Below are 20,445 nucleotides of genomic sequence, written 5' to 3'. Positions count from 1 at the left end.
GTTTAAAGGTGATCACGCGCCACATATTTGACATCCTTTCCTCAGCCTCCAGTGGCGCGACGTTTATGTGCAAGAGAACCCATAAACGACGAGAGAACACATAAACGACGAGAGAACCCATAAACGACGAGAGAACACATAAACGACGAGAGAACCCATAAACGACGAGAGAACACATAAACGACGAGAGAACACATAAACAATAAGAGAATCAGCAAACTGTGGCGAAGCTTCCTCGCTCACACAGATCGTGTACGTGACGTCACCTGCAGTCGCTCTTCCTCTCTACATCTCATCATGACCGCGGTCTTCCTCAGCAGTCTAGAGACACCTGCTGGTGAGGAAACGAAGTGACACTTTATCAGTGAAAAAAGATTTTGGCGATTAACTTCAACATTAAATCATAAGTTTAATATTTTATATTTGAGTAAAAGTGTCATATCTTCACTCGCTCTTCTCTCTTTGTCGCCTGCTGCATTGTCTCAGGAAGTGGCGAACGCCCCCCCAGCAGAGCGCCGTGGCAGTTGTTAAGGCGACCAGCAGGGCGGCGCCAGCGTCGATGCTGTGATACTGGAACCAATTCAGGTCATGTGACGCCAGCCGCAAGTGTCGCGCTCCACCGTGCCGCATCACAAACTCCACCTAGAAGATGGCGGTGCTCAGCGGGGTCACTGGCTGGTCGTGGTGCAGCGCAGACAGACGCTCCATACTGGACTTGTAGCTAAGCATCATGGGAAAATGAAGCAGGTCACACGGGTGTTTTATTCTTAAATATTAGTTTAGTTGTATTGTGAAGGAGCTGGGTGAAAGCCAGGAAGCAAGTTTGAGTGACCGAGGAATCTTAAAAGTAAAGCTTCCTGTGACATCACTGGACCGTTGCTCATGGGTAACGGCACGCAGCGCCGCTGTCAGCTCATCAGAGGTCATTAGGTTGAAGTTGAGGACGACGGCGGCGCCGCGGTGGCTCAGACGGGCGAGATTATGGCGCTGATCAGCAAACAGCGGGATCCCGACCATCGGCACAGCATGATACACGGCCTCGTACAGACCATTGGTGCCGCCATGCGTCACAAACGCTCTGGTCTTTGGGTGACCTGAGAGGAGGAAACGCTTTTTTGTGAAAGGACTGTGAAACATTTCACACATGAAGACTCCAAAAAGAATATTTCTGCTAATATTCTCTTTTCAGTATACGACCCTGATTCACAAGATGTTGGAACTCTGTGGAAACATGAATCAAACAGGAAGCGATCAGCTGATCTGATCCACTCTGACACAAACTGACCTGAGAAGAGGAAGAAGAAGAAGAAGAAGAAGAAGAAGAAGAAGAAGAAGAAGAAGAAGAAGGTCCTTTTTATTATCACATTACATACACATGCACACGCCATGCTTTTTGTCAAATTCATTTCTCCACGTTTGACCCATCCTCGGTCTGTCGATCCTCGGCGGCAGACCGCCGGCTGCCAGCCGACAGCGGCGCCCAGGGACCCATCCTTTTGTTCACCATTGGTCAGGTGAACCACTGGTCAGGTGAACCACTGGTCAGGTGAACCACTGGTCAAGTGAACCATTGGTCAGGTGAACCACTGGTCAGGTGAACCACTGGTCAGGTGAACCACTGGTCAAGTGATCTTCTTGCATGTTTTTAGGAGGAAACCCCGGATGAACACAGAAACGCCCCCTTTTTTCCTCGAGCAGCAGACACTGAAGACATGGTGGAGGACACGCCACCAGCGCCCACAGCGGGATTCAAACCAGGGACCTTCTAGCTGTGAGGCGACAGTGTTGCCACTTGTGCCACAGTGCTACCCGACAACAGCTTTAACGTTCTTCCTCATCAGCTTCACTGGTTTCTGTAAATATGTCTGATTGTGAATCTGATGCAGCGACACGTTTCACAGACTGAAAGATGTGGAAACACCTGTTTGAACATTCCACAGGTAAACAGGCTGACTGGTCACAGGTGAGAGGATCATGATTGGCTATGAATCAGTCGTTCATAGAGGATGGAGCGAGTTCACCACTTTGTGAACACATGAAGGATGAAGGAGATGAACACATGAGCTCAGAGACACTTCAGGAAACTGATTGGAAACGACTAAATGATTCTGGTTTTAACTGCATTTGACGCAGAGTTCCTCCTTTTTTGGAATCACGGCCGTGAATGATGATGATGATCTGAGGATGTTCGTTAAAGACGAGTGATCGTTGTTACATACATGAGATTTACATAGAAACAGATCAATATACTCAATCTGATGTCATCGCCTGATTGAGTCTGACAGGGAGGACATGTGTCCTCACATCGCGAGGACATGAATGTCTACAGTCACGCTGTGGGGACTCTCCCTCCTGCAGGTCACCATAATGTAAATCTTTCATTTTAGGGTGAAGACTGAGGTCAAAGTTCGCTCAGAGTCACTCTGCAGGAAGAGCGTGAGTGTGTACACGACACTGTGTGTGTGTGTGCGTGTGTGCGTGTGTGAGCGTGTGTGCGTGCGCGTGTGCGCGTATGTGTGTGTGTTTGTGCATGTGTGTTTGTGCGTGTGTGTTTGTTTGTGCATGTGTGTTTGTGTGTGTGTGTGTGTGTGTTTGTGCATGTGTGTTTGTGTGTGTGTGTGTGTGTTTGTGCATGTGTGTTTGTGCATGTGTGTTTGTGCATGTGTGTTTGTGTGTGTGTGTGTGTGTGCGCGTATGTGTGTGTGTGTTTGTGCATGTGTGTTTGTGCGTGTGTGTGTGTGTGTTTGTGCATGTGTGTTTGTGCGTGTGTGTGTGTGTGTACCCAGCAGGTCATTCTGAGGGATCCAATCAGAAAGTTTCGTGTTCGCTGACAAAGTTTTGGGAATTTCTCCGCTGAACCTCCAAATGACCTGAACACAAACACAAAGCCACACATCTGGATTTCACTTCTGTCTGTTAGAGCAGCTGTGACTCGAGGCTAAAGTTCAGTGTAATCCATCTGTCTGCTTCACACAGTAATTAACCAAATGTTCCAATCACTCTTTTCACATTACTGATCAGAACCAGAAGCAGCCAGTGAAGAATGTTTGATGAATGTTTCTGCTGATTATCTTAATCTTTCATAACACATCCTGATTCATTAGTTCATTATATTTTGTATTTAGAATCTGAATGTGTGAACTAACCAGTGAGTGATGTCAGGCTTACGGTCACAGATCAGATGAAATCTAAACTGAAGTAACACAGGTGACACCTGAACACAGGCTGCTTTTCATTGGCTGCTTTTCATTGGCTGCTTTTCATTGGCTGCTTTTCATTGGCTGCTTTTCATTGGCTGCTTTTCATTCCATAAACTGGTCTCCTCGTCTCCTCCACTCGCTTCCTCTCCTCGCGTCTTAGCTCCGCCCAGCGAGGACATGAAAGAGGGATGCGAGGAAGAGACGTGAGGACGGAGGAGACGAAACTCCGAAATGAAAAATCCTCGCTCCGCAGCGTCAGTCCGAAGCGACGTCACTTACTGATGACGTTTGCACAGCTGTAAACGCTGTAAAACGTGATATTATGGTCAGATCTGCAGTCACACTGTTCTACTCCTGATTGCTATTGATGAGGTTTCAATTAAATGCTGTTAGAGGCGTAACAGAGGACGGCTGTGCGGTAGATTAAACCAGCAGCCTTGTAGCCTCGCTTTAAAAAACCGTAATATACCAAGAATTTTCATTCATTTCTTGGTGACAGACACAGTTGTTAAAAGGACACAGTTGAAACAAGAATCAGGATGACATTTGTGAAGACCTGCTCCCGCCATGACTCAAACGTGCGCCACATACGACACGCCCCTTAAATAATAAAGACTTCGGCGTAGGATACACCGGTGTGTCCTCACTCTGATCTCCTTCAGAAGCCTCCTCTCTCCTCGCTCCTCGTCTCCTTCAGGTGCTTTTAAGCAATTGGAAGATCCTTCATCATGGCGGAGGGGAAACGACTTCCGGGTCGACGAAGGAGAGAGGAGACGAGGAGGCACAATTCAACGTCATGAAAAGCACCCAGTGACTTCCTATCCACACAGGAAACAGCACCATGAGGCTTTTATTCTGAAGGGACAGATAGTCATTTTCTCTCTATCAGCTCAGTAACCAGATGATAAAACTCATTTGGGTGGCCATCTGTTTCTGGACTGGAAACTGAGTTTTCCTGACGTCCCTGAACGGATATTTGTCCGTCTGCGAGTGGGTGGAGCTTCTGACCTTCTGTGGGATTCGTCCGAAGGCCGTGGCGATGACATCGGCACGCTCTGTCGATAGGTTGGTTACCATGGAGCCGAAAGAAACCACCACCACACCGGCATCACCAGAACTCTGCATGAATGCCTCCAAGTCCTAGAAGAAGTGACATCATCATTACCTCATCATGATCAATTTTTGCACATTTAAGATTAGATTAGATTCAACTTTATTGTCATTGGCAGAGAGCAACACAGAGACAGCGAAATGCAGTGCTCAAAACTTATTTATTTGTATGATTTCAAAATTAAACTTCCTGTCAGTCATTAAAGAAGCAGGACCTCGTACCTCTAGCAGCTGATTGGCTGGCTTACAGTGCAGACCGCCCACGTGTTTGAAGTGGGGCGGGGTCGGACGCGGTGTCTCCAGGTCCCAGAAGGTCCTGATGAGCCAGATGTCAGCCTTGCCTAAAGACCTGCAGACACTGCTGGGACTTCCTGTCCTCACAGGAAACAGCACCATGAAGCTTTTATTCTGAAGGGACAGATCAGTCAACTCTGACATCACTCATATCTTTCTTACATTTTCAGAAACTGTATTTTCACTTTTCTGATTTTTTTCACGTTTTAAATGATTTCTCCCATTTTAAAGTCTGTCCCCTGAAGGGACAAATCATAATTTGTCCCTTCAGGGGACAGTTTGGCCCTCTGTACTGGACAGACAATTGAGGAGATGAAAGAGATTTCTGTAATAAAGAAGCAAATGTTTGATAAAGACTTGTGACAGGAACCGGCTGCTTTGTATTGTGGGGCGATTGTGTCTCTATATGTCTGTTTTCTCTCTGACCTTTGACCTCGCTGTAGTAGTTATCTAGCGTCAGCCTCCAGATCACCTCAGTCATCACTGAAAAGCACACGTATGTCACCGCGTTGGTCAGCCTCTCCACAAACGTCATGTGGTCACTGTACGGCAGCGGAGCCACCGGGACGTAGGACGGCGGCGCCGGCGCGTGGCCACAGTGTCGCTCCAGGACGCCACCAAACGAGAAGCGGAGCGAGATGATGAGGGGCAGGCCGAGCACGTCGGCCACCAGGTCCCCACACATCACCATCGGGTCGAGCAGGACGGCGTCAAACTTGGCGTCCTGCAGTGTCGCCATCAGCTGTTTGTTCTTTAACATGGAGTCACACTGTTGCATCCCAAAGCGGAATGACTGGTGCATCCAATCGTACGCCTTCAGAAACGTCTTGAGCAGAGACGAGACATGAGACTCGTACATGGAGAAGCGGATGAACTCCTCGGTGAGGCCGTGAAGCTCAGCTCTGCTGAACGGGACCTGGACGAGTACGCAAAGAAAATTCGACTGATTAGTCCAGAAAACGTGGAATCATCAGACTCATTTCAAACCCGTGAGGGTCATTCGACTGAAGCGCCATTGATAGTCAGTTCACTCGTGTCATGTTCCAACTGGGCTCACCTTGAAAACAAGGAAGTTGAACTTAGCGGCATCACGGCTCTCGTTGTAGTTGACTGATGGCGATGCATCAGCAACTAAAACGGTGACGGAGTGGTTCCTCCTCACCAGCTCCTCCATGATGTTACGCATATTCAGCCAATGGCTGTACTCGCCTGGAAAAACCAGAACATGGCCGCCATCAACTGGAGTGTAAGGATGGAGGGGGAGCAAGAGGACAAGGGGAAGAAGAAGCAGAAGAGGAGGTGCGAAAACCTGCATATTAATCTAAAAACAAGAGCATCTGTTACATCTGGACAAAGATTCTGTTTCGTGTCTCAAAACTGAAGAGTGAAAAGAAAAACAACAGGAATCCAAAGTCCAAACTGATCAGAGGTCAGTTTGAGATAAGAGCTGCAGCCTGATTGGACAATAAGTCACAGCATTAGCCAGACAGATAGAGAGAGACAGAGAGAGGAAGACAGACAGGCAGACAGACAGACAGACAGGCAGACGGACAGACAGACAGACAGGCAGACAGACAGACGGACAGACAGACAGACAGACTGATGGATGTTTTGTAAGCGTTCAGAACCTCAACCGTTGTTTTCAGCTTTTTTCATCCACTTTTTGTCCCCATGTGGAAGGTTGTTCTGAACACAGCACTGCAGCTCACACACAGACACAGACACACACACACACACACACACACACACACACACACACACACACACACACACACACACACACACACACACACACACACACACACACACACACGACAGATAATCCTCACCAGTCACTTCCAAACGTCTCCCATACATTCTTGTCCAGTGGCATCTTTCATTTCCTGGTGTTCAAAGTCTTTAAAAACACACATCCCATGATCCCATGGCACTTGGTGCTGTTTTGTTTTGTGTGTTATTCATGTCCATATTGTTTACTGTCTGTGCTAACTTTAAAATGACCTTCCAACAGGGAGACATGCAGCGGTTCCTTTTCACTGTGTGCTTTAGCTTTTGTTTGATTAACACTTTATTTCCGCTCCAGGCCTTTTATTTTGAATCCTAACGGAAATTCCGTGAGTGTGGCTTCCGTCAGTTTGACGCGGGTCTGCGGTGATACCAAGCACCGATTCCTCTGGAACTACCGGCCCGATTCGGCATTTTGCAGCCGGTAAACCGCCTAAAATGAGAGATAAGAGGATTTAACAGAGACGTACGAACCCGCGGGGCTTGAAAAAGGTAAAAATAGCGTTCAAATGTCCCGGTTTGTCCCGTGTTAACAGCTGCACACACAGTAGAGCCTGCTAACGGCAGCTAGCCGCCGCTAGCACGATCAGTTTCCTTTTATTTTCCCCAAATCCCGTTTTATCCTCACGTCGACCCACAGCATTCCCGTGTTCTGTTACTCTCCCTTTGTGTTACGTCACACAGAATCCTGCTGTGACGACACAGAACAGTCCGAATCATCCGTTAATCAGCTGACAGGGAAAACGTTTACAGATTTATAGGAATATTACTGGGATTTAACCAGCAGGAATTGGTGAATTCTCGCGAGAACAAATGAGAGCAGTTTGAAACGTTCAGGTTTTTTAGAGAAAGAAGTAAAAAAAAAGGTTCATTTTATGTTTGTCCACTGTTCTCTGAAATCTCTAGAATGAGTTGAGCTAATAAAATAGTTATATAATACTTATTTTAGAAATAGTTAGAATAATATTTCCTGATGCCAAGAATTGTAAAAAAAAAAACAAATAAAAGAATAACATTACATTTATATGTAAATGCATGGTGTCTGCTGTGTTGATGAAGGAGGTGATTGGCTCCAGGTTCAAGTTTACCTGCTTCAGGTTCACCCCAGGTAAATCTGAACCAGGTGTAGCTTCAGTTTATTTCTCAGTGACAGTCTGCAGTGAGGTCCATGAGCTGGAGCTCCAATCGTAAGGTGTTTGACATCTGACAGCAGTGATTGGTTCACCAGAGCTGGAGGAGGAGTCACGGTGGGACGGAGGAGGAGCATGATGCTTCCAGCAGGGGCAGCACAGAGCTGCACTGCAGTAGATTTTTACGTAATTATTTTTTTCAGTTGTCAGTTTTTATTTATTTACATTTTTCTGCTGAGAATTATATTTTTTGAATTGAGATATTTTTTTCAGTTTTAATATTTCCTGATACTGAAACATTTTATCATTTCAGTTTTGTAAAAAGAAAAAAACAGAGAAGAATAAAGAAAGAAAACAAAGAATAGGAAATATATAATATTTTGAAATTTGTATTTTGGAATCATTTTATATTAAATGTCAAATTTTATGGTAAATTGTAACGTAAATTACAGAAATTTGTATTCAGTTTGAATATGTAATCTTGCAATAAAAAATTTAGTTAAGTAAGCTGCATTTTTCATGTCCATTATTTGATTTATTTTCTGTCTCTCTGTCTGTCTGTCTCTCTCTCAGTCTTCGCTATGCTCACTCGACCACTGACACTGAACGATGGTGATGACCGGGGGCGGGGCCTGGTAGCAATGACCCCGCCTCCTACTCTCCCATTTGCTGAACAGGATGAGACTCAAACAGGTTTGTGCCGATTTGTTATTTTTTTCTACATTATTTGATGTATTTATATATTATTTAATTATCTTTTCATGTTTATGTTTTCTTTATTTTGTTACATATTCAAAGTGAGATTTGGGCGAGAGACCTTATGTTTACATGCAGAGTTAGAGAGAGAGAGAGTACTGACTGCTGTTTTTCCTCCTTCAGGAGCTCTCTCTCCTTCTGCACCTCCTTGGAGCTCTTCCTCCTCCCCCCCTTCACCTTCCTCTCCTCCTCTTCCTCCCTGTGCTTCTTCCTCCTCTACTCCTTCTGTAACTCCTCCTCCATCCTCCTCCTCACCTTTCACTCCTTCACCTCCTACTCTTCTCTGTCCTCCTGCTCTCAATTCTACATCTTTCACCACTCCTCCTCCCATGTCCTTCCTGTCTTCTCCACCATCTTCATTTTCTCATCCTCCTCCTGTTACTCCTGCATTTTTATCCTCTACTGCCTCCACTCATCTTTCTCCTCTTCCTCCTATCTTTGTTACTCCTTGCACACCTACCTTTTCCCTCTTTTCTCCTCTTTCATCCTCTCCTCTCATCACTCCATCCCTTCTCCCCTTACCTCCTACTCCTTCTTGTGTCTCTTCTACTCCTTTAATTTCACCTTCTTCACCTTCTCCTCCTCCTCTTTCCTCTACTACTCCTCCTGTCTCCATCATTCCTGCTTCTTCTTCCGTTTATTCGTACCCTTCTTCCCATTTTTCTCCTCTTAATTCATCCTCTCCTCCTTTTCCTCCATCCCTCCATCCTTTACCTTCTTCCTTATTGTCTATTGATTCTGTCCAAACTCCACCTCCACCTGCTTCTCCTTTTGTCTCTTCTTCTCCTTTACCTCCTCCTTCTCTCCATGATTCTCACCCTTTTTCTTATGCTCCTACTCCTCTTCTTTATCACCACTCCACTCTTGTTACTCCACCCACTGTCGTTTTTACTCCTTGTACTCCTCACACTTCTGCCATTTGTTCTCCTCTTTCTTCCTGCTCTACTACTGTCACTACATCCCTCCTATCTCCGCCTCCTCTTACACCTCATTCTCCTCTTCCTCCTAATCCTCCCTGTTGCCCCTGCTCCTCCCTCCTGCCTCGCCTCCTCTCAGCTCACCGATTGGAGGTGCGGCGCCTTCTGCGAGGGGCTCTGGCCTCCCTTGGTCGTCGTCTGGATTCCCTGGAGAGGAGGAGCAGGAGGAGAATAAGGAAGAAGAGAAGCAGACAGAGAGGGGGAGGACAAGAAGAAGGAGGAGCAGCCTGGTCTCCTGGTGAGCTCTGTCTGTTTCCTCCTTTATCCCTCCTCCTCCTCCTCCTCCATGACAGTGTGATGATCTGCAGAGAACAACAAATGTTATGAAGTCACATTTTCAGAAAACACACTTTCAGTGTCGACTCCGATGCTAACAAATGGCGGGCGGGCCGGCGGGCGGGCCAGTGGGTGGGCCAGTTATAAGATTGTGATGTTTAATTTGTTCTGTCGCCGTAGAGACACATCAGAGTCTGAATTCAGGCCGATTATCAGGAACTCAAACTCGTCTTTTCTTTTTTTTTTTAGGTTCGTCTTTCTTCCCGTTTGGTGCCGCCTCCTCGTGTAGCCCCACCCACCTCCCAGCTGCTACCACCTGCTCTTCCTCATCATCTTCATCATCAGACAGCGAGGACTCACCCACCACACCTCCTATCTCATCTAGTTTGAGCCAGTCAGAACAGAGGAGGAGTAAAAGCAGAGGACAGGGGGAGGGTAGGGGGAGGAAAAGGAGTAGGAGTAACCACAGAGGAAGAGAGATGGGTGTGTTTCCTGAAAAAAGAGAAGAAGATGAAAAGGAGGAGGAGGAGGAGGATGCCAAAAGATTTGTGGGGCGGATGGCGGTGTCCTTCAGTGGAGGACCAGAGGAGAAGGCGCTGCTCACTCTGCACAACTTCAACCACAGAAAACACAGAAGAGGAGAGGGGGGAGGAACGAGCCAATCAGAAAAGGCTGTCAGTGTTGTCATGCAGAACGGTTACAGAGCGCCGCTGCTGCTCCACAAGTGAGAAGAACAAAACGATAAAATACATATTTTAATTTAATTTAAATCAACTAAGATGAGCTTTTTAGTTCTATGTTGATTATACATTAGTCACTGACATCAGTTAGAAATACACAAAATGTAAATGATAAATTACAGTGATTGATCCAAATCCCCAAAATCTAAATATGTATTGTGTAATAATTTGAACTGAATTCATATTTAAAAAAATATGCAAATATTAAATCAAGAATGAATTGTAAAGCAGTCATTTTGAATATATAATCATGCTATAAATCAATTCTAAATATGATTAATGTACAAATTCGACTGTAATAATTACTTGAACTGTAACTTTGAAAAATATATATTGATCAAACACTGTGTTCATATTATAGATGAATTAATGTAAAGGTATTTAATATTGATATGTTGCATATTAAGTTATTACACATCCATCCATCCATCCATCCATCCATCCATCCATCCATCCATCCATCCATCCATCCATCCATCCATCTTCTCCCGCTTCATCCGGAGCCGGGTCGCGGGGGCAGCAGTCTGAGCAGGGACGCCCAAACTTCCCTCTCACCAGACACTTCCTCTAGCTCTTCTGGGGGGATCCTGAGGCGTTCCCAGGCCAGCTGAGCGACATAGTCACTCCAGCGTGTCCTGGGTCTTCCTCGGGGCCTCCTCCCGGTGGGGCATGTCTGGAACACCTCCCCAGGGAGGCGTCCAGGGGGCATCCGATAGAGATGCCCGAGCCACCTCAGCTGACTCCTCTTGACGAGCAGCGACTCTACTCTGAGCTTCTCCCGGGTGACAGAGCTCCTCACCCTATCTCTAAGGGAGCGCCCCGCCACCCTGCGGAGGAAACTAATTTCAGCCGCTTGTATCTGGGACCTCGTTCTTTTGGTCATGACCCAAAGTTCATGACCATAGGGGAGGGTAGGAACGTAGATTGACTGGTAAATCGAGAGCTTCGCCTTTCGGCTCAGCTCCTTCTTCACCATGACAGACTGAAACAGCAACCGCATTACTGTTGCTGCTGCACCGATCCACCTGTCCATCTCACGCTCCATCCCGCTCCATCCCATCCTCCATCACTCTTGAACAAGATCCCAAGATACTCTAACTCCTCCACTTGAGGCAGGAACTCTCCCCCAACCTGGAGGGGGCAAGCCACCTTTTTCCGGTCGAGAACCATGGCCTCAGACTTGGAGGTGCTGACTCTAATCCCAGCTGTTTCACACTTGGTTGCAATATCCCCAGTTGAGGTCAACAGCTCCCCACCTCAACTGTAAACAGTGTCGACAGAGCGTTGCTTCCCCTTCCTGAGGCGCCGAACAGTTTGCTAGAATTTCTTCAAGGCCGACAGATAGTCCTCCTCCATGGCCTCCCCAAACTCCTCCCAGACCTGAGTGTTTGCTTCTACAACCACCCAAGCTGCCACACGCTTGGCCTGCCAGTACCGTCAGCTGCCTCAGGAGTCCCATGAGCCAGCCAGGCCAGACAGGACTCCTTCTTCAGCTTGACGGCATCCCTTACTTCTGGTGTCCACCACCAGGTTTGGGGGTTGCCGCCATGACGGCCACAGCTACGGATGGCTGCATCAACAATGGAAGTGGAGAACATGGTCCATTCAGACTCCATGTCTCCAACCTCCCTCGGAATCTGGTCGAAGCTCTCCCGGAGGTGGGAGTTGAAGACCTCCCTGATAGCGGGTTCCGCCAGATGTTCCCAACAGACCCTCACGGTACGTTTGGGTCTGCCAAGTCTGTCCCGCTTCCTTCCCTGCCAGCAGATCCAACTCACCACCAGGTGGTGATCACTTAACAGCTCAGCCCCTGTCTTTACCCGAGTGTCAAAGACATACCGCCGAAGGTCGGATGATATGACTACAAAGTCGATCATTGATCTCCGGCCTAGGGTGTCCTGGTGCCACATGCACTTATGGACACCCTTATGCCTGAACATGGTGTTCGTTATGGGCAAACTGTGACAACCACAGAAATCCAATTACAGAACATCGCTTGGGTTCAGATCAAGGAGGCCGTTCCTCCCAATCACACCCCTCCAGGTATCACTGTCGCTACCCACGTGAGCATTGAAGTCCCCCAGCAGAACAATGGAGTCCCCGGTTGGAGCACTTTCCAGTACCCCTCCCAAGGTCTCCAAGAAGGCCGGGTACTCTACACTGCTGTTCAGCCCGTAAGCCGAAACAACAGTGAGAGACCTATCCCCGACCCGAAGCCACCTCTCACTGCTGGCAACTCCAAAGTAGAAGAGAGTCCAGCCTCTCTTAAGGAGTTGGGTTCCACAGCCCAGATTGTGCATGGAGGTGAGCCCGACTATCTCTAGCCGGTACTGCTCAACCTCCCACACTAGCTCAGGCTCTTTCCCCCCCAGCGAGGTGACATTCCATGTCCCCATAGCCAGAGTCGCTGTCCAGGGTTTGGGTCATCTGGGCCCCCGCCCACGACTTCGACCCATAATGCATAGCACCAGCCCCTTCTGATCCTTTCTGTGGGTGGTGGGCCTACGGGAAGACGGGCCCACATCACTCCTTCGGGCTGCGCCCGGCCAGGTCCCATTTCTGTGTGATTATGTTGTATTTATTGATCTTGATACTGTAAATAAACCTTGATATGAAATGATTCAATAAATACTATTTCAACTAAAAACTCAATATTACATTATAGATTATCTGTATTAATAAATTTTTTTTACTTTTCTCCTTCCAGCCTCTCCACCTCCTCTTCCCAGAATGACTTGCACCTCCTGCATTCAGCCCAGAGTGGTCAGGCCTGCAGCCAGTCACAACCACTCAGCCTCTTTTCTGGCCAATGGAATTTCTCTGACTACACCCGTCCCCAAACCACCTCCTCCAATCACAGTGCTATCCACCTATGGCTCTGCTCCTCCTCCTCCTTCTTAAGCCACGCCCCAACGCTGCGGCTGTCTGCAGTTGCCATGGAGACAATATTGGAGTCACTGAGGGGCGGGGCTTGTGGGAATCCATTGCGGCCCCTGAAGGACTGGACGGCCCCGCCCAGTCTCAGCAGCGACCACTGGTCGGTCAGCTTTTATATTCACATTAAACCTCATTAAAATTCCAAATCAGCAGAATAATTAAAGCTTCATTGGTCTGTTAGAATGTCTGTATTTATGCTACGCTAGTTTTGTGTGTGTGTGTGTGTGTGTGTGTGTGTGTGTGTGTGTGTGTGTGTGTGTGTGTGTCAGTGTGTCAGTCAGTCAGTCAGTCAGTCAGTCAGTCAGTCACTGTTTGGTTTGCTTCTTCTTGTTTTTGTCTGAACATAAATCTTTTTTGTGTCTTTGCAGTTACATGCAGATGCCTTCACCGAGGTAACGTTAAGAAATAATGAAATTCTTTGTTTTTTTTATATTACTTTGAACTAAAAATAATATTTACAAATCTCAAATGATAAAGTGTGTGTGTGTGTGTGTGTGTGTGTGTGTGTGTGTGTGTGTGTGTGTGTGTGTGTGTGTGTGTGTGTGTGTGTGTTGTAGCCCAACTTTTTCTGCCCGGCGACAGCAGAAGCAGCGGACCAGTCACAGATCCCGTAGTCTCCACCAACCCAGGCAACAGCCTCTGCCCCTCCCCCTCTCCCTGTGTTCAGCCAATAGACACTCTGCACCACTTCCCACCAGCCAATCAGCAGCAGGCACAGAATTTCTCAGCACAAATGGAGAGGTGGACTTTTTCTGATTTCCAATTTATTTTTCAGGTTCTGTTTCAATGTGTTCTGTTTTTTCAAGAACTTTTACTGTTTTTCTTAATTATTATAATTTGGGGCTGCACGGTGGCGCAGCAGGTAGTGCGCGTGCCTCACAGCAAGAAGGTTGCCGGTTCGATTCGCGGGTCAGACGGGGCCTTTCTGTGTGAAGTTTGCATGTTCTTCCCGTGCATGCGTGGCTTCTCTCCAGCTTCCTCCCACAGACCAAAAACATGCTCATTAGGTTCATTGATGACTCTAAATTGTCCGTAGGTGTGAGTGTGAGTGTGAATGTTTGTTTGTCCTTACATGCAATCGGCTGGCGACCGGTTCAGGGTGTACCCCGCCTCTCGCCCATCGTAGCTGGGATAGGCTCCAGTCTCCCGCAACCCCGAAAGGGATAGGCGGTATAGATAATGGATGGATGGATATTATAATTTCTTTATTATTTCTTATTTTTTATCATTCCTGTCCTCACTTTTCAGTTTTATTATTATCTTATTACTTTTTTTTCTCAAAATAATTCAGAATTTTCTGGCCTGTACTTCTCAGTCTTAATTTCTCTTTGTATTTTTTCTCGTCAGGTTGGTAAACGAGTCTCACAGATACGAATCCGCCGGGCATCGCCACGAGAGACCCTGCTCACACCGATGGGACTGCCAAAGGTCAAAAGGTCAGGGGGGATGTAGGGGTGGTGGCAGAATAAAAATTGCAGATCATTCATTCAATCAAGAGTGAAAATGCTGAAATAGAATGAAAAAAACAGCATTTTTTCAGGTTAAAGAAGAAGGAATTCAGTCTGGAGGAGATTTACACCAACAAGAACTACAAATCCCCAACCACCAACAGGTAAACACCTGTCAGCCTCACATTTTACACAGGTGATTCATTTCAGTTTCAACGGTGAGAAAACACAAGAAAAACTACAAATCTTATGTCAAGAACACAGACAGGAACTCTGTAAACCTGCTTTACAAACTACATCTCCCAGCATGCCTTGCTGTTGTCCTGCAGAAGTCTGGAGACGATCTTCGAGGAGCCACGGGAGAAGGACGGAGCTCTGCTCCTAATTGGCCAGCAAAGGAGGCGCAGGCTCCTCCTTTTTCCTGACTTCACTCAGCCCAGGAAGAGGAAGAGGCCGCAAGGTACGCTGGGAAATGTAGTATACTGAGGAGGGGGAGACAAACGTTAGCGTCTTTATGTTCTTAATGTTCCTGCTTTCTGTTCTAATCGTTCTGATCATCGTTGTAAAAACAGTGTCCTGATGTTTGTCTCTGATGTTTGATGTTCGTCTCTGTGTCCTGATGTTTGTCTCTGTGTCCTGATGTTTGTCTCTGATGTTTGATGTTCGTCTCTGTGTCCTGATGTTTGTCTCTGTGTCCTGATGTTGGTCTCTGATGTTTGATGTTCGTCTCTGTGTCCTGATGTTCGTCTCTGTGTCCTGATGTTTGTCTCTGTGTCCTGATTTTCGTCTCTGTGTCCTGATGTTTGTCTCTGTGTCCTGATGTTTGATGTTTGTCTCTGTGTCCTGATGTTTGATGTTTGTCTCTGTGTCCTGATGTTTGATGTTTGTCTCTGTGTCCTGATGTTTGTCTCTGATGTTTGATGTTTGTCTCTGATATTTGATGTTTGTCTCTGTGTCCTGATGTTTTTCTCTGTGTCCTGATGTTCATCTGTGTCCTGATATTTGTCTCTGATATTTGATGTTTGTCTCTGTGTCCTGATATTTGTCTCTGATATTTGATGTTTGTCTCTGTGTCCTGATGTTTGTCTCTGATATTTGATGTTCGTCTCTGTGTCCTGATGTTTGTCTCTGATATTTGATGTTCGTCTCTGTGTCCTGATGTTTGTCTCTGTGTCCTGATGTTTGATGTTTGTCTCTGTGTCCTGATGTTTGTCTCTGATATTTGATGTTTGTCTCTGATATTTGATGTTTGTCTCTGTGTCCTGATGTTTGTCTCTGATATTTGATGTTCGTCTCTGTGTCCTGATGTTTGTCTCTGTGTCCTGATGTTTGTCTCTGTGTCCTGATGTTTGTCTCTGTGTCCTGATGTTTGATGTTTGTCTCTGTGTCCTGATGTTTGTCTCTGTGTCCTGATGTTCGTCTCTGTGTCCTGATGTTAAACTGATGTCGCGGCTGACAACAACCACACAAACACAACTTGTGTGTGTCTGTTTTAGGGGCGGGACTTCCTGTTGCCCTGGTGCCCAGAAAACGGTCAGTGGCTCGGCGACATTGCCATAGCAACGGCTCAGGTGATGATGAGTCAGACCTGGACGTGATGCTGGTGGAGCGGCTGAGCGCGCTCGAAGACTTCCTTACACGGCAGGGCCTGGATGTGTGAGCTGTGACATCACTTCCTGTCCACAGATTGAAGGCCAAACAAACAGAGCTGCTAGCATGCCTGCTACTGCTGCGTTACCATGGTAACACCTTCAGCAAGTTGATGAGGTGTAGCGGGTTTTTTTTATTTTTGGGGATTTTTTTGCAGAGTACTTGATGTCTTTTGGTTTGTTTCTGATTTTTTTTACAGTGTAGGCTGTTTAAAATGTGAATTTTCTGAAATATTTAATATTTTTAATAGTTCTTTTTTAAGAGTGTGAATGATGTTTGCTGGAGAACAGGTGACCTGTCAGGAGGCCACACCCACAGCAGGGCACAGGTGGCTTTATTTTATTTTTATGTTTCTTGTTTCATAAAATATACAAAGGCTTCACTGTAGTACTCTGTAGTACTCTGGCAGTATTATGTAGTACAGCTGCAGTACTGTGTGAGTACTGCAGATCAGATAGCTGGTGAAGTATTTGGAGTTTTTAAAAGTGTAATTTATATTTCTGAGAATGTGTCTATTTTTGGAACGAATAAAGTTTGTCTCTGATCTCTGAAGTTTGTGACTTGATTATTGATCGGAGTCAGCTGATTGACAACCTCACAGACGTCGAACGGCGGCGGGTTATTATGGTGAAGCCAGTAATCAGCTGAACATGAGCAGCGGCAGCACGAGTGACGTGAAGAACGAGGACATCAGGTCGACTCAGTGAAAGTTCAACAATATCATCACAAAGAAATCCATGTGGAGTTATGACCTTTGAATACAGACGGCTCATGTTGGACATGTTGGACATGTTGGACATGTTGGACATGTTGGACATGTTCACTGGTTTCAGAGTTAATTTACAGACTCCTTTTATTTCCCTGAGTAACAGTTTCGGTACTTGAATGCCTCCTGAGAGACAAACTGCCAGACACAAGTTAGAAATCCAAAGATGGAGCATCTACTAATATCTATTTATTGATATCTATTTATCGATATCTGCTTATTGATATCTGTAACATTCATGTCTGTAGATTTCTAATTTACTGTTGAACTTGTTTCTGCTGCTTCTGCTTGTTTTGTTCGACATGACATGAAGCCTGAGAAATTGTACTTGGCCGTAGTGACCATAGACATAATATACGTAGACGCCTCATTACGTGCTGGAGCGTAATCCAGCGTCGCCGCCATATTGGGTGGGTCTCCGCTAGCAGCAGAGCCAACCAAAGTCAACGTAAAGAGCGCAACAATGCCCCTGTTTTATTTCTTTATTTTACTTTATTTAGCTTCCCAGCCTCAGTTACAAGCTTAACAGGGTAGTGTACGACGCTGGAATGACCTGGACTGTTAAAGCTAACTTTTCTTTTCTTTTAAAAAAGAAAGAAGGAAAAACTGTGCTGAGCAGGAATATATGGGAGCTTTGTGTGTGTGTGTGTGTGTGTGTGTGTGTGTGTGTGTGTGTGTGTGTGTGTGTGTGTGTGTGTGTTAAAATCAGTGTATCACAAACATCAGCAGTTTCAGTCCAGGCTGTTATGGAATCTTTGTCATCCTGAAGCTGTGAACAGTTAAATTTACACACGTCAGGCCAGACGGTGTGTGTGTGTGTGTGTGTGTGTGTGTGTGTGTGTGTGTGTGTGTGTGTGTGTGTGTTTGAAAGCAGCAGTGGACTGTGGGCCGACACACATGATGATCCTCGTTTCGACAGTTTTATTCCGACACAAATGAGTAAAAAACTTACTCAAAGTTTAATGCGCGTGTCAACAGGTTATGCCAGATGTTTTTGTGCGTGTGTTGTGTGCGCGCGCACGCGTGCATGTGCCTGTGCTTCTTGTGTTATTGGTGTGTACAGAAGGGCCATGATTGTGTGTGTGTGTGTGTGTGTGTGTGTGTGTGTGTGAGAGAGAGAGAGAGAGAGAAATCAAATGAACAATCAAACTGTTTCTTTATTAAAATCTAAAATTAATTCATTTATACATTTATTAATATGCCATACCATATGTCTGTATTGTGCTCTTTAACAAAGTATTTCGGCATGAAAGCATTTGTTTTTAATGTGTGACGGCGTCCTGTGTCATAACTACATCTCTGACGTTTGTAACAAACCAAACCGTGTGAAAATCGGCTAAAAATGAGAGGAGTTATGATGATAAGTGTAGCTGGACACACACCTTCCTCCATAGAAATAAATGCACTGGGACGCATGGGAGACCCATCCAAGATGGCGGCCGCTGAACGTCAGCTCCAACAGGAAGCGTCAGTCAATGAGGCGTCTACGTATGTTACGTCTATGGTAGTGACAATAAAGATTATTCAATCCATGAGCAGTGAACCCTCAGTTCGACCTTGTAGGCATCAGTTTCCTGTCTGACCAATCCGCTGCTTCAAATAGCAGAGTTCTGCCAATCACAATGAAGGAACGTGTACCTGACAGACCTGCTCACGGTGGAAATGGCTGAGGAAGAAAAGGCCGTAACGTCACTTCCACGAACACATCATGGCGGCGGCCTTTCGGCGGGTGTGCGGCGGAGTGACTACGAGGTATTTAACGTTATTTCGTTGCGACAGAAAATATTCTGACAATATTCTGAACGTCTCGACGTCAGTCAGTGACGTGTCCACTTAAGTCAGCGTGTATGAAACGTAATGACAGATGACAGCGTGACGTATTTGTCATGTTCGTGACGTGTCTGACCTGTGACTCCACCAACTGTTCTTCTTCTTCTACATTTTCTTCTTCTTTTCTTCTTCTTTATTAAGTGTCTGTTAAGAGGGAAACAGCAGCTCTGTCTCCGTGTGTGTGTGTGTGTGTGTGTGTGTGTGTGTGTGTGTGTGTGTGTGTGTGTGTGTGTCAAAGTAGAATTAATGTTGAAATCAGAACTAATGTGTTCTACTTTAAATGACTACTGGATTAATAATCAGACTAATATTAATGTAATAATCACAGTCACACCTTTCTAACACAGAGAGCTTCAGCAGGTGTCCTGACAGGTGTCACACCTCACCTGTTAAATACAGGTTCAACCAGAGAAAGCAACAGGAGGGAACCATGAGACTGAGATCCATTAAAGCAACACGCGCGCACACACACACACACACACACACACACACACACACACAGGCCGTGGCCAGATGTGGGCCGTGACCCTTTGACGTGTCGGCTCGTGCTCGCTGGTCGTCAGGCTGCAGGTCCACGTCATATATTTTCAGATGCTTTGGTTCAAATGAAGCTCAGCGTTTGTCCAGAAAGCGTCTCTAACGGTGACGGGCCTCTGATTGGCCGACGGGCCGAGGGGACCGGTTGGTGGAAAAGCTGCTCGTTCATTGGCTGGTGTAGAAAAACACAGATGAGGCATTAACGAGGAAGGAGGCTGTCATCGTCAATGACCTCACTGACACAGACGTCATTTCTCTTTACAAGAAAACATTTGAAATATTTGAATCTTCCAGGAAAGTAAAGAAATTTTCCAGAAAAGTCTTTAAACTTTGAAACTTTGTCATTTAATCCAACTTTCCGTTGTTTTTCAGACTTTCTGCTCTGAGCTGCAGCCAACAGCGCAGCCTGAACACCGGTGAGTCCCCTAACCCTAACCCTAACCCTAACCCCTAACCCCCTAACCCACCGCCTCCTCCTGCATAACCGAAACTAAATGTAGTTCTATAATATGTATCATAGTATCTAATATTGATAATAATAAAAATTACAATATAACTAACAGTATTTACAGCAAAAAAACAGCAAAAGATTTTGTGCAAGTACACCAAATGTTGTGTTGCAGCAGTGCAGATAAAATGTAAAACATGGCGGATGAACTGTGAGCTGCTGTTGTACAGTGTGATGCTCGTGGCAGGAATGATTTCCTCAAGCAGTCTGTTGGAGAAGGAGCTCCGCTGTCTGTCCTTGAGGAGGTGAAGAGGATGTTCAGGGTCTGTCCAGTGTCCTCCTGTCCAGTGTCCTCCTGTCCAGTGTCCTCCTGTCCACCACCTCCTCAGCAGTGTCCAGTTTGCAGCCAATAACGGAGCCGGCCTTCCTGATCCCTTTGTTCAGTGTGTCGTGTCGCCGGCTCCGATGCTGCTGTCCAGCACACTGCAGCAAAGAAGAGTGAGCTGATCACAGACTGCCAGAAGATCTGCAGCATCTCGCCTCACGTCGATCTGAGCCTCC

The 20,445-nt window shown here is 46.2% G+C and overlaps 3 protein-coding genes across 4 annotated transcripts in view; 2 read left to right on the top strand and 1 right to left on the bottom strand.

The window, feature by feature from the left end:
- Positions 1 to 376: 376 nt before the first annotated feature.
- Positions 377 to 6,005, bottom strand: LOC139348494 (UDP-glucuronosyltransferase 2A1-like). The gene is made up of 7 exons (XM_070988667.1): positions 5,662 to 6,005; positions 5,031 to 5,520; positions 4,533 to 4,681; positions 4,209 to 4,340; positions 2,783 to 2,870; positions 875 to 1,094; positions 377 to 721 (listed from the first exon to the last, which is right to left on the bottom strand). Exons 1-7 carry the CDS (start codon positions 5,917 to 5,919, stop codon positions 643 to 645), a joined length of 1,416 nt encoding a protein of 471 aa, XP_070844768.1. The 5' UTR covers positions 5,920 to 6,005; the 3' UTR covers positions 377 to 642.
- Positions 6,006 to 6,720: 715 nt separating this feature from the next.
- On the top strand, positions 6,721 to 16,855 carry LOC139348994 (uncharacterized). 2 transcript variants are annotated; one of them, XM_070989432.1, is made up of 11 exons: positions 6,721 to 6,881; positions 8,093 to 8,212; positions 8,399 to 9,490; positions 9,778 to 10,252; positions 12,976 to 13,305; positions 13,574 to 13,597; positions 13,763 to 13,946; positions 14,553 to 14,641; positions 14,746 to 14,817; positions 14,983 to 15,113; positions 16,150 to 16,855. In XM_070989432.1, the coding sequence occupies exons 2-11, from the start codon at positions 8,101 to 8,103 to the stop codon at positions 16,311 to 16,313; spliced, it is 2,673 nt and encodes an 890-aa protein (XP_070845533.1). In that variant the 5' UTR covers positions 6,721 to 6,881; positions 8,093 to 8,100; the 3' UTR covers positions 16,314 to 16,855. The 2 variants fall into 2 exon arrangements, with proteins under 2 accessions (XP_070845533.1, XP_070845534.1); XM_070989433.1 differs by lacking the exon at positions 8,399 to 9,490 and having other exon boundaries at positions 6,744 to 6,878; positions 8,092 to 8,212.
- Positions 16,856 to 18,763: 1,908 nt separating this feature from the next.
- pisd (phosphatidylserine decarboxylase) overlaps positions 18,764 to 20,445 on the top strand; it is a 16,118-nt gene continuing 14,436 nt past the window's right edge. Inside the window, exons 1-2 of the mRNA XM_070989672.1 lie at positions 18,764 to 18,821; positions 19,809 to 19,852. Of these exons, the coding sequence (XP_070845773.1) occupies positions 18,778 to 18,821; positions 19,809 to 19,852 (88 nt within the window). The 5' untranslated portion in view covers positions 18,764 to 18,777. The remainder of the gene's footprint in view (positions 18,822 to 19,808; positions 19,853 to 20,445) is intronic.

Source organism: Chaetodon trifascialis, chromosome 20, assembly GCF_039877785.1.
Source record: "Chaetodon trifascialis isolate fChaTrf1 chromosome 20, fChaTrf1.hap1, whole genome shotgun sequence".
NCBI classification, from domain to species: Eukaryota; Metazoa; Chordata; class Actinopteri; order Chaetodontiformes; family Chaetodontidae; genus Chaetodon; species Chaetodon trifascialis.
This window is presented reverse-complemented; position numbering and strand designations above follow the sequence as displayed.

What these genes read in the sequence shown, in the direction of transcription:
- LOC139348494 (XM_070988667.1), bottom strand. Translation starts at nt 5,919, where the DNA reads ATGCAGGTTTTCGCACCTCCTCTTCTGCTTCTTCTTCCCCTTGTCCTC. An exon ending in CCCTCAGAATGACCTGCTGG is followed by an intron (nt 1,095 to 2,782) that starts GTACACACACAC and finishes TCCTCCTCTCAG; the next exon opens with GTCACCCAAAGACCAGAGCG. An exon ending in GCCGTTACCCATGAGCAACG is followed by an intron (nt 722 to 874) that starts GTCCAGTGATGT and finishes CATGATGCTTAG; the next exon opens with CTACAAGTCCAGTATGGAGC.
- LOC139348994 (XM_070989432.1), top strand. Translation starts at nt 8,101, where the DNA reads ATGCTCACTCGACCACTGACACTGAACGATGGTGATGACCGGGGGCGG. An exon ending in GCGCCGCTGCTGCTCCACAA is followed by an intron (nt 10,253 to 12,975) that starts GTGAGAAGAACA and finishes TTCTCCTTCCAG; the next exon opens with CCTCTCCACCTCCTCTTCCC. An exon ending in TTCTCAGCACAAATGGAGAG is followed by an intron (nt 13,947 to 14,552) that starts GTGGACTTTTTC and finishes TTTTCTCGTCAG; the next exon opens with GTTGGTAAACGAGTCTCACA.